This window comes from Alexandromys fortis, unplaced genomic scaffold (assembly GCF_014885135.2).
Source record: "Alexandromys fortis isolate MF-2015 unplaced genomic scaffold, M_Fortis_MF-2015_v1.1 scaffold_28, whole genome shotgun sequence".
Classification (NCBI taxonomy): domain Eukaryota; kingdom Metazoa; phylum Chordata; class Mammalia; order Rodentia; family Cricetidae; genus Alexandromys; species Alexandromys fortis.
The window spans coordinates 6,594,771-6,613,746 of NW_026067901.1; the positions used below are offsets into that span (position 1 = coordinate 6,594,771).

General features: G+C 40.5%; 1 protein-coding gene across 1 annotated transcript in view; it reads right to left on the reverse strand.

Moving 5' to 3' along the window:
- Muc19 (mucin 19, oligomeric) overlaps positions 1-18,976 on the reverse strand; it is an 87,149-nt gene that overhangs the window by 53,776 nt on the left and 14,397 nt on the right. The window contains exons 7-23 of the mRNA XM_050131363.1: positions 15,853-16,066; positions 15,077-15,199; positions 14,529-14,652; positions 13,614-13,749; positions 11,371-11,463; positions 10,120-10,204; positions 9,880-10,017; positions 8,596-8,745; positions 7,500-7,594; positions 6,953-7,079; positions 4,854-5,100; positions 3,475-3,527; positions 2,998-3,102; positions 2,625-2,772; positions 2,188-2,326; positions 754-858; positions 466-660 (exon numbers count right to left, since the gene is read on the reverse strand). Coding sequence (XP_049987320.1) covers positions 466-660; positions 754-858; positions 2,188-2,326; positions 2,625-2,772; positions 2,998-3,102; positions 3,475-3,527; positions 4,854-5,100; positions 6,953-7,079; positions 7,500-7,594; positions 8,596-8,745; positions 9,880-10,017; positions 10,120-10,204; positions 11,371-11,463; positions 13,614-13,749; positions 14,529-14,652; positions 15,077-15,199; positions 15,853-16,066 — 2,277 coding nt within the window. The remainder of the gene's footprint in view (positions 1-465; positions 661-753; positions 859-2,187; positions 2,327-2,624; positions 2,773-2,997; positions 3,103-3,474; positions 3,528-4,853; positions 5,101-6,952; positions 7,080-7,499; positions 7,595-8,595; positions 8,746-9,879; positions 10,018-10,119; positions 10,205-11,370; positions 11,464-13,613; positions 13,750-14,528; positions 14,653-15,076; positions 15,200-15,852; positions 16,067-18,976) is intronic.

Below are 18,976 nucleotides of genomic sequence, written 5' to 3' on the forward strand. Positions count from 1 at the left end.
GTTGGGAGAAGCTTTTTCTATTCCATAGTCCTGCCAGTCCAGTCCTGAAACTCACTATGTAGACCAGGCTGGCCTCACACTCACAGAGCTCCACCTGCCTCTGCCTCTTGAGTGTTGGAACTAAAGGCATGTACCATCACACCTGGCATAATAAATGTTTTTAACGATGAAAAATAGATTTGTGAATTTTAAATTATGCATGTATATACTCATATTTTCAGAGTATCTACTGCAAGAGATATACTTAATTCAAAACATATAATTACCTTAAAATGATTACCATGTGATAATTCCAAGAAAGCAGATACAGTTAGCCTAGAACGCCTCAGTTGACAGCACTTGCATTTTTGGTCACTTGATTATAGTTAAAGATGACTAAAGAGAAGTTGTAGGCTCATTACAGTGACTGAAGCCCTAACCTGCTTCTAAGTGTCAGATTCCCCAGTGTTTGAGAGAGGTATATACCTGCCACCTTGGGTCCAGAATAACAGAAACTTTGGTGTATTTGTCCCAGATCAGAATGATTCCATTCGGAAGTTTCACAATCAGGTAGAGGCCAACAGTGTGGATGGAGTACAAGGTCCCGTTGAGCTCACAATCCTTATTTTCAGTGGTTTGAACTGCTGTCACTTTACCGTCTTGTAAGATGATGTTTTGATCCTGTAATTAGAAAAGAGATTTTACAAAGAACCCGCTCAACTAGAAAGAGCACAGCCTGAGAGGAGATTCAAGCAAAGCGGGGCTATATCAAACCTGGAAGGCCACTATGATTTTTCTGGAGCAGGTAAGCCCATTTTCACAACATGGGACACTCTCAGTTAAAACACGGAATGTGCCGTTTTCTTGACCACAGTAATCCTGTTAAAAGTAAATTATGAGAGTTCATTAGTTTCAGGAACATAGACTTCAACTGCAACATCCAAAATGATTTCTTAAATTCAATACGTCACAAGGTGTGGTAGAGAATTCCTAAACGTGCAGGTGGTTGGCTCCATTTCTGGCCAGGCAGCTTGTAGAGTGCACTCTAAATAGCCTGTCCTGATTCAAAGCTAATTCCATTGCTTCCACACAAGTTCAGATTTTACCATAGATGTAGAAGTATTTGCATCATATATATGAATCACTGATTTGTTTGGGGGTTCTATAAATAGCTAAACGTGGTTCTTTTGCTTCAGTAATTTATATGAAATTTGATAGTCAGTCATAAACAATCTACAAATAATAATGAATCTAAGCTTTATCTTTAAATGTTATCTTATCAAGGACCTTAATTGTCTCTAAAAGCATGAGCTCTGAAATCAGACATTTCGTTCATTCACAATGTCAATCTCTAGGTAGTAGTTTAATGATGTGGGATTCCCCTCTGTATTCTGTGAATACCATTGGTTAATAAAGAGTTTTGGGGCCTGCGCAGGGAATAAAGGTAGGTGGAGAAAACTAAACTGAATGCTGGGAGAAAGGAAGCAGAGTCAGAGAGAAGCCCTGTAGCCCCGCAGGACACAGACACCAGAACATACCCGATAAACCACTGCCACATAACGATACACAGATTAATGGAGATGGGTTAAATTTATATGTAAGAGTTAGCCAATAAGAAGCTAGAGCTTATGGGCCAAGCAGTGATTTAAATAATATAGTTTCTGTGTGACTATTTCGGGGCTGAGCAGCTAGGAACCAACAAGCATCTCCTTACAACAGTTTAAGATGCTTAATTCACTTAAAGCTCCCCTTCTCTATTTGCATTATAAGGGCAATAAAAGTTGTCTAGGTTTACAATGACTTAACAACAATGAATTGTGTCAGTTTTTCTTGGCAAGGAGCACTTGAGAAATTCTAGTCACCATTTCTATTGCTACAGCAAGGATAACAGGGTCTACCATCACTAACCACTTAGTGTGGGCTACAATGAGTGCTCCCACATGGCTTCCAGTAGGTGCTATTTCCATGCACATTTTATCAATACAGAATCTAAAGGAACGTGGCCATAGTCATACATCTAACGAAGCCAAGCCAGAAGTTAACAGAGCCACCAGAGCCATCCTCACACTGGAAAATACTCGCCCTTCTAGAAACATATCAAAAGTGGTAAATAAATAAATAAAATAATATTTTGAAAATAAATTTCCCCATACTCAAGAATAATTATGAAGGACAGAAAAAATGATGATAAAATATACACAAAATTACCTCAAGGAATGTGTACTGGCAGAGCCCATCAAAGCTGTAACTTTCTCCATCAAAGGTTCTAACATGTCCTTCCCCGTAGATGTGGCAAGTACTTTGACATTCATTTTGGGTACAGTTCCAAGACCCCTTTATGCAAGTACTAAAAGCAGAAAATTGAAGAGTGACCATTATTTTTGTCATGGTTCATATATTTTAGTGGTTTGTAAAAAAAGAACATAAAATGTTTCTTGGCTTAAATATTGAAGCTATCTAGATTATATTATCTAATGTTCATGGTGCTTTTTACGCAAAAAAAAATTATCCTGTGCTAACTTACACTGGACATTATTCTTTCAAACAGACCTAGACACGACTTTCTCATTCCCATGAAAAATAACAGCAAACTATCCATTTCTAAATATCTAAAACAAATAAATTGTGAAGTCTTTATTACACACCACTCATTGCAGCCAACAGAAGTAACACTTCCTTGTTCATATTCTCTGTCACCAAAAGAGCAGGGACAGTCATCAGGAGGTATGCATATCCCTTTAGAGTTGCGGACCATTCCTACTGGGCAGTAGCACCCACGTTTGCATGGCAAGTCTCCCTACAAGAAAACGCGCAGAATCAATACTTCTGTCAGCATGTCACATCATCAGCACCAAGTTAAATGCGTAACTATGGTCACTGCTCATCTGCAGCTCACATTTGACAGTGAAAGAGATCACGCATACACACGATGATCGAAATACTTTTCTTATACGTTGTGGCTTCTATTTACCCTGAAAATTTTAAAGTTTTTAAGGCTCCACTCTGATGTAATGTTACTGACCTGAAAGTCAGGTATGTTCCTGGTGCTACATGTCCTATCAGTCCTTCTCTGTGCCTTGGGATCTTTGCAGTCTACATACTCAGCACCCCTGGAGCAGTTGTCTGCAAGATAAAAAAGATATAATCGTGAATCCAGAGCTCCTGGTCTAGTTTTTGACCATTTTATTGACAGATACTTGGGTAAGAAGGGGGAGTTCTGGCACATGTCCTTAACTCCAGCAGTTGGGATGCTGAAGTTAGAAGGATTGCTGTCCTTTCAAGGCCACTCTGGGGTGTTTTGTGAGAGGAGAGAGTAGATAGATGATAGATAGATAGATAGATAGATAGATAGATAGATAGATAGATAGATAGATAAGAAAAGGAGAGGTGAGGTGAGGTGAGGTGAGGCAAGAAGAGTATCAGAAAAGAAAGAAATGAGGGCAAGTGTGGGAAATCAAATAAGCAAGTATTACAACAGCAATAAAAACCACTTACGTATGGTCAAATTAAGAGGAGTTTCGCAAAGAAGCCCTCCATCCTGGCAGACACTGGAAATAGAAGAAAACCATATATTTTATCTCTTTAAACATTGATATTTAAGGGCAATTAGACAAATGTGAATCAGTTATAAGAATATATATATGTATATGATTTGCCAAATTATAAGTTGTAACCTTACAAGTACTGTAGGAAGGTGCAAGTTCTACGAATGTCAAAGAAAACCTCTTGGAAAGTTTGATTACAGGATCTAATCTAGCAAGAAATATGAAAAATTGATGGCCAAAAGAACAAGGTGTATTTCAAAGGCTCCCAAAAATTTCCTGCAGATGCAAGCAGAATAATATACAAATGAGGACAGTGATAGTAAAAAGTTGGGGCCAGATCTTGTATGGCCTTAAATGACATGCAAGTACATTTCTATTCTTTTAGCAACTGTCAGTCATCTGTTTAAGAAGGCTAGTGGTTCAAGCAAAATTGTGCTTTACCTTAAACAGAGCAGGGAAGGTGACACAGGAATAGAGGAAGTCAAAGAAAAGGGAAAGATAGTTAACTAAGAGATGCTGGCAAGAGCTGATGGTGTTCTGGATCAATAGTACTGAGAGATGCCATAGCTGCAGAGAGAGCTTGTGGCTCATAATCACTTGATTCTGCAATTACAGAGTGATGGGGAGAAAGCTTATCCTCGAACCCCAACCATATGCCTGTGAACTTGGAATCTAAGCCGCAGCCTGGCCATTGTCTATGTCTCTAACATAATCTTATACAATAGCCTCCGTGCCCAATATTTTTAAGCATGTGCTATCTCATTCTTTTCACAGAAATCATTCTCCACATAGCAGTTTTGTCTGGAAAGACAGACCATTTTTAGGAGAATTCAAAGTTCACCCTCCTTTCGGAAGCTTCCCCAACTCCTCAGGCCGTGGTTGCTACCACACGGTAACAAATACCTTGCTTAATCTGTGTAGACAAGGCTATGAATACTTTCTTTTGTAATTCTAGCAATAAATACAAGCCCTAGCACAGGCGCTGAACAAGTATTTGCAGAATGCTACAGACTAAAACAGATCATTATTTGAGTGTAAATTCAATTTACATTGTCTATTTATAAAAGCTACCAGAACACAGAGTGGAATAAACCACATGTATGGTCACTATGGTGTAGTAGATTGTGATGGCCCCTCCAGAATAAAAGAAGCACCAACCAGCTGTAGTAACACATGGAAAATGAAAACTATAGTAGATCTGAGGGAGACTTCATACAATCAAGTGAGTATTCCTCTGGAGAGAACACATTCCCTTGTCAGTGTCATCACAAGCATCTGTGTTATCTGCTGTGGGTATCAGAATGAGTGTCTATATAATCTCCTACACACCAGCTATTGTCATCAATAAGGATGGATTTGCCAGGTTGCACAATCTCATCATTAACATAGCAGTCACACTCAGACATCTGAACACAGTTCCCTTCACTGTTCTGGTACGTTCCCTCAGGGCAAGTGCATCCGTCAACTGGAACATCTTCTATATCACAGCTTCGGTCTCGTTGTGAGAGTGATCGGCAAGAGCTGTTGCAGGTTTTCACTTTGTAGTTAAACACGAGGCCACTTGGACAAGAAAGCTCTGTGGGGATGAAGCAAGAATGGTCCTTACCATCTGCACACATTCTAGAAGAGGACTTCCTTCACACTGATGCTTAGAGAAAGCATAGTGGATTATTCAAATTTTAAGTTGTGAGTATAGAAAAAAGCTATCTGATCATTGGTTTATTTTTTATTCTTCTTTTTCAGTCCATGTTTCAGACAAAGCCCATCGTCAGGCTAGGCAATACACACTGCTCTTGTGTAGCTATTGTCCCCATTTTAAGGACAACTGTAGCAGGCGCCATTAAAAGGAAGATAAATACTATTTCCATGCACAGGGAAGATCTGTACTGAGGGAAGAGAATGGGCCAATTCACAGGAGGACTGCAGCCCAGAGAAGGGTAGTTTTACAACGGAACAACAGTCTAAACTGGGAGACAGTGTGATTCTCACAAGAAGCATGCCAAGGGCTGGAAGCTTTGAGTCCAGGGACATTGTCTGTGCCCATAGAACCCTTTAAACCAGGAGAAACAACTGACAAGTTTTGTGTGATTTTTACTTTATTTGGTTCATTTGGTTTTGACCATAGAATATAGATTAGAAGGAGCAGAAGGGAAATACCAAAGAGGGTCATTACAATTAAACAAGAAGAGTAGGGCATTTCCCTGTGCTAAATTGATATCATAGAAAATTTAATGTGATCAGCCCTACTGCCTGTTGGACACGGACCAGGAAGTGTTGAGGAACCTGGATGATGTAGGCTTCTACAAATCTGCAAGCTTTTGTGAGACAGGATTTTGCTATATAGTCCAGGTTGACCCGCAATACATTACGTAGCCCACGCTGTCCTTAAACTCACAGAAATCCTCCTGCCTCAGCCTTCCAAATGCTGGGAAATGGAGCATATGCCTCCAGACCTGACTTGTAGAAGATTTTTTGATTACTGCTCTTCTTTTCTCAAGGTAAATCTTTATGAAGTCATATTCAAAGACTATGATAAATATTTTAACTATAATATTGGGGCTCCTAATTTACAAATGAAAAACCATGTAATTTCAGTATACAGTAATTGAACATATTCCTATAAATACCTATCATCTTGAAAATATAAGTTAAATTATATATAAAAATAAATTAAATATATATTAAATAAAGGAATGACTTAAAATGCCGAAATTTAAGATTTGCCAATGATCATTTGTTAGAGGGCTCTGCATGCTGGGATAGCTCTCTGAGCTCAACATGGTATGGAGGATTCCCTTTGTGGCAGAACTCCGTCCCCATCCTATTTAAAATAGTATCTCTAGGCCCAAAGGACCTCATTTGGAAGCTGTACCTGAGTCTGGATACCTGACTTAAGTGTGACCTTTGACATAGTTCCCGGCAAATGCTTCCCCCTGCTGTCTGCACCTGATAATGATAATTACATATCGTGCTCCAGCTGTATGGTAGGACCAGCTGCCAAATTAGGTGATTCCCCAGCTGCCGTCTCCGTCTCACATATTCCCTTTACTCTGAAGTAAAACTGAGCTGTGACATCGAATCAGACTCGAAGAAGTCTATTTCCATTGCACTCACGGGCTGTACAAAGCCGTGCACATTGCCTCTGCTCCCTCTGTCCCCGCGGACTGGTGGCCAACAGACCACGAGAGAAAGGGAGACCCCATAATTGTTTGAAAAACATTCTTTACGAAAGTATCAGGTACAAGTTTGTCAATGCCTGTGTCTCCCCATCCCGGCACAGGTGCATGCAGGAAGCTGAGAGGGAAGCAGAGGCATCGGCTTCACCCCTACTCACCACAGCCCAGCTTTCCAGCCACTAGGTGGGCTTCACCCCTACTCACCACACAGCCAAGCTCCCCAGCCCACTAGGTGGCTTCACCCCTACTCACCACATAGCCCATCTCTCCAGCCCTCCAGGTATGTTTTTTTCTCGGCACAAGCTTTCACATAGTTCCCTAAAATCGTACACAGGCAATCTTGGGTGCTTCCACAAGAGCACGTGTATTTTTTGCATTCCTTTCAAATAAAAAAAAAATATAAATCACATTTCAAAGTTACTCATAAGAACAGGCAAACCCATAGCTTAATGTATATCCAGGCATTCCTGACCCTAAAATTAAATTGTACTTTGAAACATTCAGAAATATTTTTTAAATGTTTAAAATAGCTCATTAACTATTCATCTACTTTCAAGAAGCAAAAAAGAAAAGTTCTTCAAGCTTTTTCTCATTTGGGATTGATTATTTTCCAACATTATATTTATAAAGTTAATTTATTTAATATTTAGGTAAATTATTAGACCCTAATTCTAATTTTATGCGTATACTTTCATCTGTTGACAACAGTAACAATTTGAGAATGATTAAGATGTGCACACTTTGTCAAAATCATCAAAATATTTCCAATAAAGGCTGTTTGTGTCAGCTCATCACGTACCTCATAGTAGAATTTGGGGCTCACAGTTTGATGACAGTCAGCAAAAGGCCCGCTTGAATTGAGAAGAATCCCACAGTTGCTGTCAGCAAACTTCTCTGGAAAGAAGTGAAAGCATCCAAAGTTAGACTCGGTAGCACCAAAGTCTCTTAATTGAAAGGAAAGCTGAACATCTCTGAGTTCTGCCTCCAGGAAGAGTTTTGCTCTCAATCAGTTGCTATGGTGTATCAAATTCCATGGAACTATGCTTAAAATACCACAGTGCAAACAGAGCACACTAGAAGTTGAGTCTTCAGTACTACTGACATTTTCTATTAACCTACTTAACATTTCTCTGAAATGCAGTTTTGATATAAAAATGAAAACAGGTGATGTACGCCACATCTTAAGTGTCTCTTTGCTGTGCATCAATGTCAATGGCTCACCTGCCACCTCTTCTGCATTACACGCACGTCACATGACACAGCATCACCAGGTGATGAAAATCAAATGCACTTGTTGAAAAGTGCTTAACTGATATTTGTTTATTTATAAATATATACACGATACTAAATTCACAAAAAGAAGATCTGTAAAATGATGATAGCCAATGCTTTACATGATGCTTTTAAGGTTTAAGGTTTTAAGATCTTTAAAAAGGGCGCTGATAGCCAATGCGTTCCATGATGATTTTAGGCATAAAGGAGTCTGAACTTCCGAGAGAGACACAGAAAGCAGCTGTGGCTGATACCCTGGCAAATTGGCAACAACCCATCACTTATGCTTTTCCCAAAACTATTACTATTAATACGGTGTTCTCAAAGTTCAGCTTAATTTATGCTGCTATTAATTAAAATATAATACACCGAAAATCAGATTTATTTTATAAACTACCGCAAAGTGCTGGCCTCTTTTTCTAGTGAACATAGATTAACTTTGTTCCTCATAAGAGACTTACTCTTTTGTGCCATCTCTTAATTCTTTAATTCTCTATTTCATCTAAACCTGGGATTAATATAAGAAATGTTAGCTAGAGGCAAGGTGATCTGATGTCTACATCAGTATAAGTCTGCAAATGCACCAACTTAAACAACACAGCTTGAATCTCCATGATGATTACCTGCTTCGATACTGACACAGGAAGAGGGGCTCCCCTTAGAACAAGACATCATCTCCCAGGAATTAGCAAATGCCTGAGCTGTACTCTCCAGAATTTTCTGACTTGACATGAAATCATCTTCTGCTTTGTTGTTGTAGGAACCACAGAGACCTGCAGGATGTTGAAGTCACAGAGCAAAGGTTACCATTTCCACCTATGCAGCCTTCCGGTTACTTTATTGAAAACATTGTAAAAAAAAAATACTTGAAATATGTTTTGTTAATACCAGCACACAGTAGGTAAAATCTTACGTCACTTCAGACTTCATTCATTAGTCTTTCACAAAAATTCCAGCGCACAGACAACCATGTGCAATAAATGGTACTTGCTGTTTGCCATGGTAACCTTAGAAAGATGCATCACGAAAAGGCTATGTGCCTTCCTTGTCAGAGCTGTGCAATCCACAAGTTGCATTCTTTGTCTATATTAAGATACATTACCTTTCACGTAAAGTATGTAGCATAAAACTTGTACCATGTATGCATTAATCATTTTGTGGGACTTGCCATTTATTCTTTTACCATTTATGACCGTGAAGAAGAGCTCATTTTTATGATGGGAAGCTTCAGGAAAATAAATGAGCTTGTGGTGTAGCCTAAGGGCACTTGTTCCTGAGTTTTAAGGTTATACATACTGTATTTTTATTTATTTAGCTGCATGCCAAGGTCTTATTTGATTTACACTACTAGTAAAAGGACGTTTAAAACATACTTTCAAAATGTTAGCTGAATAACAGTCCTTAAATATTTTTAGATTTTATTTCCTAAGCATGTGTGTATTGACTGCATGTGTGTACGTGTACCACATGCATGCCTGGACGTGGAGTTACTGATTGATGGTTTTGCAATATCATGTGGGTGTTGGGAATTGAACCTGGGATCTCTGCAAGAGGACCTTGTACTCTAAACCACTGAGCCATTTCTCTAGACCCAAAATAAAAGTCTAAATTCAAAAATTTGAAATGTGAGAATTGTTGAACACCCTTTGTTATTGATTCTGTGATGAGCCAAGGCTGACTGTTACACTGTTCTCTTAAATGCAAGTTAAATCAACAGGCTGAGCACACAGAAGAAAAGCCGTCCTATGTCCTAAGTGACCTTGAGGTGCATTATTATCTTTGACAGACAGGTCCAGCACAAGTTCCAGTCTCTTAGAATGGAAGAGTTATGTTCTCTGTGACATTATATTGCCACATTAAGGGCATAATGCCGGATCCTTGGAAATGATACTGTTTGGAGGACTTACCGACAGTGTCTGTGAATGCGTCGGGAGGCATGGACAAATACAACTGCATTGCAGGAGCAATTTGTATCTGCATCTTTAGGAGAGACAGCACCTCTGCTTGCATGTATAAAGAAGATGCATTGAAGATCTGTATTTCATCTGTTGAATGACAATTTTTGACCAAAATTAGCATGTCAGTTTGGGAAGCTGAGTAAATAAAGTCATCTGGAAGATGTTTTTAGATGCTGTTGTTAACCTTACCTGAATAGTAATAACCTTGAATTACAACTCCATCCTTTGTGACTGTCCCATCACTATTGAACACAAATCTGCCGCCTGAAACAGACTAATATTTAAAACCCTTCGTTAGCTCAGCATAGCTTTAATGTGCTCCATGGAACTGAATTTTCATGCCACTAAAAACATGTTGAGTTCTGTAGCATAGATTTATGAATATCTTTAAAGCCTTTCTTACACTATGCTTCGTGCTTCCCATATCAGTCCTGGAAAGGAACGCTTGTCATCAATTTACAGACAAGGAAACTGAAACCAAGATGGTTACCCTTTGTAAGTACCAACACCTAGGCAGGCATGAGCCCTTTAAAGTCCCAATGAACACCTAATGGAAAACCATGGTTAGCCTGTCATTCACACACAAGTATTTATACTCACTGTGGGCATATTTTAGGATCTTGGCTCTTTCTAACTTTTCTAGAAATAAAATTGTTTTTCTGACATCTTATTCATAGACTTAATTCATATAGCAAGTCATTATTCTCCCGAATTCAGACTTATTGTGCACATTTGTGTGGGAGGTAATGAAAGGCATAGAGCACAGACTGTACCATGTGTCTTCCTAAATTGCCACACACCTTGTTCTTTTGAGACATAGCCTCTCACTGAATCTGAAGCTTCTCCATTTGTCAAGACTGGCTCATCAGCAAGTCCCAGAGCTCTGCTCTGTCTTTCCCTCCCCTATTCTGGAATTACAGACCATGTAGCCAGGTTGAACATTCTGTTTTCTCACATGGTGCTAGGGATGAAACCCATGAAAAGTATCAACTGAACCATCTCTCGTGTGTGTGTGTGTGTGTGTGTGTGTGTGTGTGTGCATGTATGTGGGGTCCATGTGTGTGAGAGGGTGCATGTGCCTATGTACTTTCCTTCAGAAGTCAAAGCAATGCATTGCGTGTTTTGCTCTATCACTCCTTGACTTATCCTGATGAGATAGGGTCTCTTGCCGGACCTGGATCTCACTGGGTTTTGGATAGGCTAGATGGTCAGCAAGGCCCCCATGATCATTCTCCCTTTGACACAGAGGACTGAGGTTATGGGCACATGCACTCATGCCCAGCCATTCCAAAGTCCTTGCCATTGGACCTCAGATCCCCATGCATTTGTATCAAGCTCTCCTCCTCACTAGGCCAACACCTCAGCCCTCTCCAGATTTTACTTAGTGAAATCATTGACCTGATGCTGCTCTGGCTGAACCTTAGGAAGGTAAATACTTACAGAATTTCGGAGTAGCGTAACACTCTTTAGGCACGACCCTGTCTGACCATCATCACATGGACGAAGCTCAACACTGATAGAAATCTCTTCATTCTGAAAAAAAAAATATGTTCAGGAATTTTAGCACGCGCTAATTCTACATGATTGATTCACAATGAACTTAAATCTGCAGTTTCATCACACAAACTGCTCAGAGTCTAGAAATCTTATTCAGCCCCTGGTGTACCCACAGGAAGAGACAAGCATTTTATAAATGGGCTGGACATCATGTGAAGCTATGCTCTGTACGTGGACATTTCACTACAAATGTTTTCTTTTGTCTTCACTCTTGAATCCAGCATAACTGTGGTGCTTTGTGGTGTTATTAGGAATTAAAGGGAAAATGGCTTTTGAAGCCCTGGGAAGTCTATAGCATCTGTACAGATTTAATGCAAGAGGGTTTTAGCTGGAGAAGCTGTAAATGTTGCTGTGCAATGCCATGAGATTTCAAGCTCTGTCTTGCAGGTCTCTGAACCACTGATCTGGATACAGCACACGTTCTGTATTCTTTAGTAGGTTTCTCTTTCGCTTTCTCCATGCCTAGTCCTCATAGAGTGAACAAAGGTAGCATAAAAAGGAAGAAAAGAGACATGACTGGAATACAGCTCTTCAGTAGTAAACACTACATCTTGTGGAACTTTGTCATAATAACCCACTCCTCTCTATTTGCCGTACACAAATTCAGTTCTTCATTCCTTCCCAGAAAGATGAAACACTATTCATTTTTCTCCCATCCACTGAAAGTAGGCACTACAAAGTAGAACTGCCCTGTAACTGTACTTCAGATTACTTAAGATTTTAATACTAAGACGAGTCTAAATGCAAACCCAACAGTTATCCCACAATGGGGTCACATTGTATAATAAAGGCTAAAGATAAATTTATGGAAATAATGAAGAAAATGCATCTAGGAAGGACAGCATCAGATTATGTGAAGCACAGTTGAGTGTCCACAGACAGGCAGAAGAGTGCAATGACTTTCCTAAGTACTTAGTGGCTTGTTCACAGACTAAGATTTTACCTGCTGAATTTTGTTTCAGCCAGAAATTTTCAGAGTGTACACGATATAATATTACTATTCAATGATGTCGATGTCGATTTGTGACAGAAAGCAGACGCTGAAATGTGTAATGAAGATTCTGAAGGTTGTTTGCTTCTTCTTTGTTTACACAGGAACTCAGTGGAAAAGCAGCTTCCCCCCTGCCAGCTAGCTTTCCTAGTGTCCGAAGGAACTAGACAAGGTCCTGGAAGAGTGTGGTTGTCAACAGTCTTGTATAGCTGTGAGCCCTGTGAGTGACAGACAGCCATGCAAGAAATGCCTCTTGGTGCAGTAGTGGCATGGATGTTATGGGGCCAACTGACATCTTTCTAATTGGTTTTCAGTCTTGGCTTGCTTCATGAGCAGGAACTCATGCCTGGATCTCTACCCTTGACCAAGAATCTGTGCTGGAGAGATTATACGCCCTTGGGCAGAACCTACTACTATTGTAAATTAAACTGCATCTAACTTCTTTCCAAGGCTCTATCCTTATACACATAGTTGAAAGTAGCTTCCACCTCTTATCAAAGAAGCCTATTTTCACAGTAGTTAATTCAGAGATTCAACCTGGCCAAAGTACAAAAACTAACTACTGAGTTATTATCCCTAATGTCACAATCCTTCCCCAAGAAGTCTCAAGGAACATCAGAAAAGTGGAGGAGAAAAAAATATTGTAAATTCCAGAAATTGTCTTCTGGGCATGACAGAGCCATTTCCCTGATGAACAACGCAGAGCAAGTGTCTGTACAGGACCCATTTGACACCAAGCTGTCAGCATTCCTGTAAAGACATGGATGGGGCTCCCAAGGTTCCACTTCTGGCTGAGGAGCTATTGAAAGTTGATGGTTGCTAAGAGAGAAGGAGTCAGTTTTCTTTATGAGTGTAGTCCTTAGTAGGTTGCTTATGTCCCAGTGGATGACCCAATACCCATGTGAATCATGGCTGCAATAATTGGACACAATTGGTTATAAAGAAGAAGAGGAGAAGGAGAGAAAGGAGAAGGAAGTGAAGTTGTTTTGGAGGGGAAAATGGGAAATAATAGATACACTCTAAATACATTGTATTCATGTATGAAATTACCAAAACTCAATAACATAAAATGAATTGTGCTTTAAATTCTCTGGGGATTTGCTCAGTTTTTTCAGAGATGTAGATAAGTACTTACGTGGAGGGCCAAGAAGTAACAGTCTCCAGGGTGGTTAAATACATTGTCATCAAAAGTAGTAATTAGGCTCCCTTCCACTTTACATATCCCAGGACACAGGGCTTTGGTACAGGACCAATTAGCATCTTGGCATGTGCTGTGGGAAGTAAGGATGAGTCAGAGGTCAAACCTTCTGCAGGCTGAGCAAACACCACCACATTAGAATATCACATCCAAAGATGCCATGCGAGCATCAGATCATTTCCCACCCAACAAGAGCCCCGTAAGGTGTCTCATCCATGTTGATATCGTGACATTTCATTTGTTTGTTTGTTTGTTTTTGTTTTTCAAGACAGGGTTTCTCTGTAGCTTTGGAGAGTGTCCTGGAACTTGCTCTGTAGACCTCGAATTCATAAAGATCCACCTGCCTCTCTCCCTCTCTCTCCCTCTGCACCTTTCTTTGTTCTTCCATTGCTCCTGACCCCAGAGGCCAGTCTCCCCTCCTCTTCCCCCTTTTTCATGCTCCCTTTCTCCTAATAAAATACCCTCCATGTGAACTCTGTTACATGGCACCTTTCTCGTGCCACTTTAAAAAAAAATACAACAGACACAAGTTCAGCTATCTAAATAGTAGAGTGTAAAGATTAGTAGAAGTGTGCTCAAAATCATCACAATTTAAAAATTTCTGAGAAATCCTGAGAAATTGATTCATTGCCCAGAATCTGTGAGAGTAACACGCCAGGAATTAGAAACAGCGAACTGACAATTGTTTTGTTTGTTTGCCTGCTTGCTTTTTCTTTTTTTTCCCATAATGCGGTTACAATTCTAAGAAGTATAATTTTTGCTGAATAAAATTTAATAGCTTTGAGCATGGATAAATCCTAGATGTTATTTTAATGACCATAAAATATAGTTGAAAAGCACACACATACATACCACTGAGAACCACAGGCGCCTTCTCGGACTTCTCCTGGCTTATACACTTTTCCATTAGATTCACAAGGACATTTTTCCCTTAATACACACTTTCCTTTATCTCCAATATCGTCCAGTAGATAACCTAGAATACACATAGAGATGTACTCTCAAAATTATACGAACACCAGTGAATTCTTTAACAACTGTAACCACTTCTGAAACACTTCTAAAACAGGTGCAAATGAGCCCGGAACTGCTAAGTTCTTGTGTAAGGGATAGTTTTTCATTAGGATTGATAAGAATGGAGATAAAAATCTTCAGAGCCTGAGTTGCCTGCCCATAGAGACAGGACCTTCTAAGCCCTATGTAAATCAGTGGATTTCAGAGACTCTCTGTACTCAGGGATAAAACACACGTAAGCTTTGAAAGTATCTGACGTTTCTCAGTAGGTTGCCAGAGGACCCATAAGAAGAATTCACCTATTGCAGTCATGTTTTGGAGCTGCAGATGGCTGTTCTTTGTCTAGTTTTGCTGTACTGGAGTGGAGATGTTCACAGGTAGCTTACCTTCGGGGCAGGTGCAGCCACTCACACATTCGCTGTCTTGAAAAGGAGCCACGTTAGAGCAAGTTGGAGGATTTGAAGGTCCACATTCCTTGTAGATATGTTTTCCTGGACATTGTTGCTTTTCTGAAGATATATAGAAATAAATATGCTTATAAATGAAAGGAAAGCAGAGTAAATATACAGTTCTCTAATGATCCTTTCAAATGGGATTCACTGATTCTGCTTTTCAAGAAACAAATTGATCTCTAAAGACACTCCATAGAACTAAATGATGCCAATTTCTCAAGCATTATTTCACTGAGTAATTTTTAATTTAGAGGAAAGGTAAAGGGCATCATTTAATTTCATCCCATGTTGAGCTTGATATGCCATTCTATAGAGATTAACCCAAGCATCATAAATTGTATAAATTGTACTTATACATGTATAAAGCTCATATTTACAGTTTACTACTCTTTTTAAATAAAATAATACTTTATGAGTAGACTATTAAAAATAACCAGCTACTTTTTAATAGGATTTACACTTCTCCCCTTATAGTTGCTGATGATCATATCAATTAAGACCTTAACACAAAACCCTGCAACAGGGCAAATCATATCACAAAATGAGCCTCAATCTCCTCATAAATATACCTTAGAGAAAAGACTCCCTTAGCTTGGCCTTAGAATCATTCAAGAAAACTGTTTTCAGACATGCCTTGAGATATGAAGTGAGTCTTTTAAGAAGGTATTTTTTTTCATAAACTACCATTGTTAAAGAAAAAAATCACCTACCACAAACTACAGCAGAATCATCTCGCCAGTGTTCAAAGACGCCAGGTCCATCATAGGCACAGAGTCGGGACAGCTCAGAGAAGGTGTCACATGTGGAGTCCTTGCCGCCTCCGGATTGACAATACTCATCAACACACACCTGTCTGTACTCACTGGATAAAGGGGAAACCTTCCCACAGTCCTCAAAGTAAGCTCCGATAATCTTGTCACAATACTGCAAAGCAAAGCACATTTCATTAAAACATACGGGGGGGGGAGGTCAATAGCGTGAATGTCTAAGAAAGGATAGATACAGAAACTCTATAATATAACATTATGTAACTCTTGTAGAGTGGGGGCCATTGAATTAAAATTGAAACTTTAGAGTTAGGTAGTATGGTTGGCAAGAAAGATTGACCTCTAACATTTCAGATACCTGGGATGGGTTCAAATTTATTGATTTGATTTATCACCCAGATTTATCCAACTGTCTCCTACACTGCAGGGAATCTTAGATCTGGAGAAAATGGGCAGACGGGAAGAGAACACGTCGATGCTAGGCAATGCACGGTAAATGGTGGCAACACATTGCACAAAAGAAATGCGGGCCCGAAACTGTTGATGCGCTTATAGTTTGTCAGTGGACAAGTGGACAAGTCACCATACACTAGTGTCCTTTTTTAGTGGAAATGATACGCATTTGCTTTAATATTATAAAATAATAAATTAATCAATAATAAATAATAAATTGTTTGCAATATAAAAGCAAATGTTATTTTTCTGTGCCACAAAAAAAAAAACTGAATTTCAAGATATTTCAATGACCACATGGTATTTTCTGTTACCAAAAATGTTTTTAGAAAATTACAAATGCTCCTATTAACTGTGTAGTTTGTACTAATTTCAGTCAAGAAAGGCTAATAAAATTCCCCCCAAATAAGTCGAAAATAGGAAAAAGGAATTATGGAGAATGTTTTTCATAAATTGCTTTAAGTGTATAGACAAGAATTGTTATTCTTCTGATGAGACTGCCTCGGTTTCGAAGGGCCATGCCCTTGTGGAGGTCTTACTGATCTGAGTAGCCTGTACTGCCATCTGGGGCAATGGAGACATTGGCCAGGGCCACTGCCTAGGGCCATGTCTGGGTCTGTAGACCTATGCAGTTGAAGTATCTGATGATGTTCGTGGCCAGTGTTAGCCCCGGAGGTCATAGGTGCCACACATGTGAAAACTCGTGGGCTGTTTTGAGCCAGCCCCACCCTTCGCTGGCCCTAGGATGAATGGCCCTGTCCCTCCCTGGCTGGATACTGCAACCAGAGAGCCTGCCCTGCCTCTCAGGGGAGAGTTGTCCCCCACACAAACACACACTCAGGAAAGATAGCCCCACCCCCTCACCACTGACTAGCAACTAGAGCTGAATGTATTGTTGGGGATTCAGGGCATTAGAGGAGGAGATCTGATCTTGCCACCCCCTCATCTGCCATGTGGTGGTATGAGTGAGAGAAAGATGAGAAAGATGCTGCCCCCCACTTACCCATTGCCACCATGGCAGTTGAGAGAACCAGCCCCAGGGCATGAAAGTAGAAGACCTAGCCTTGCCCCTAACAGACTGCTACCCACAGGAGAGTGGGATCTGCATTCCTTCTGGGCAGCGCACTAAAGCGGACCCTGTTGTCCAGATGTAGGTAAGCTGGCCAGTGTTAACACCGGAGGTCATAACCCTCATGCCCTGGTGGCATGAGGGCAGCAGAGATGACCCCCTCAGCCGTCTGCCACGTGGTAGCTTCCATAAGGGAAAGATGTAACCACACATTCCCACTTTGTCCCATGCTACCTGCAGCAGGCAAGAAAAAGAGCTGGCCAGGGATCTCAAAAGTGAGAGGGTTATTTATCCCTGTCCCTTACCAGCTGCCATGCACAGGAGAGTGGGCCCTGTTCCTGCCTGGGCAGTACACTAGAGTTGTTGGGGACCGGGTGAGGCTTGAGAACAAGAGGGCTGACCCCTCCCCTCCTCATACCCTTCCTGCAGCAGTCAGAAGAGAAAGCCCTGCATCTGCCTGGGCAAAAGAGTAGAAGCAACCCTACAGGTACTGTGAATGTGATTAGGCCTGATCTGGAGACCTGGGAACAGGAGAGCCGGCCCCACCCCTTGCTGGAGGATGCATTGGATAAACTAGCCAAGTGCTGGCTAGCTCCCCCAAGTGGTGATGATGGGGGAAGAAGCATGGAAGGCTGACCAACCTAGCTTCCACCCAGGCCCAGAACCAGGGCTACGAGTTAGCCCACCACAACATCAACCACATCTATGAACTGTTGGAGCATCTGAAGGGGACAAACCTACAGATCCAAAACTGCAGGACCTCCATGACAACAACAGGATATCCAAAAGGATCCCCAGAGAGAGTCCATTATCTATAGTATAGCAAAAGCCCGAGGCCTTGAACCGAGAACCAACCAATGACTCATTGCAAGGAACATTTACAAGTAAAGATACATGAACTAAAGGGTAGACGGTGTGACTCAATGAGCCACACTACAGCTTCCACAACAAGATGCTTCCCCTCTTTTTATTTTGGTTTAATTTTTGGTTTTTCTTTTCAATTTTGTTTTGTTTTAGTGAGGGAGAGTGCCTGGGCAGAGAGCAGAAGCAAGGACATGAGGGGACAGGGAGAAAAGTGGGATCGAGATACATGATGCGAAATCCACAGAGAATCAATAAAAGTTAAGAAAAATGTTATTCTGTGTAACTCTTTAAGAATCAAGATCAGGACATTTTAAACAGCATGCTTAGGTCGGAAGTTACGGAATCACCAAGACTGCGAAGCAAAGGAAGGATGTCTGACAGAAAAATTAGAACATCATGCAAAGAAAATTCGAATTATGACACTAAAGCGGAGTACATACAATGTTGCTTTGGGGAAAAAAAAATCTTAACATTCACAAGTGGACTGGAATGGAAGGTTGGAGTACAAGGACATTGAGAGAAAGCTGGGGCAGAATTCCAGCACTGGCTTGGGAGTCCCCAAGGGATGGGAGCCTCTAAATAGAAACTGTGGGCCCCCTTGCTATAACATTCACATAGCACACTGATCAGCAGGACAGGAGAGAGGTACCAGGGCTAAATCTACTTCAGGAGGCTAACTGA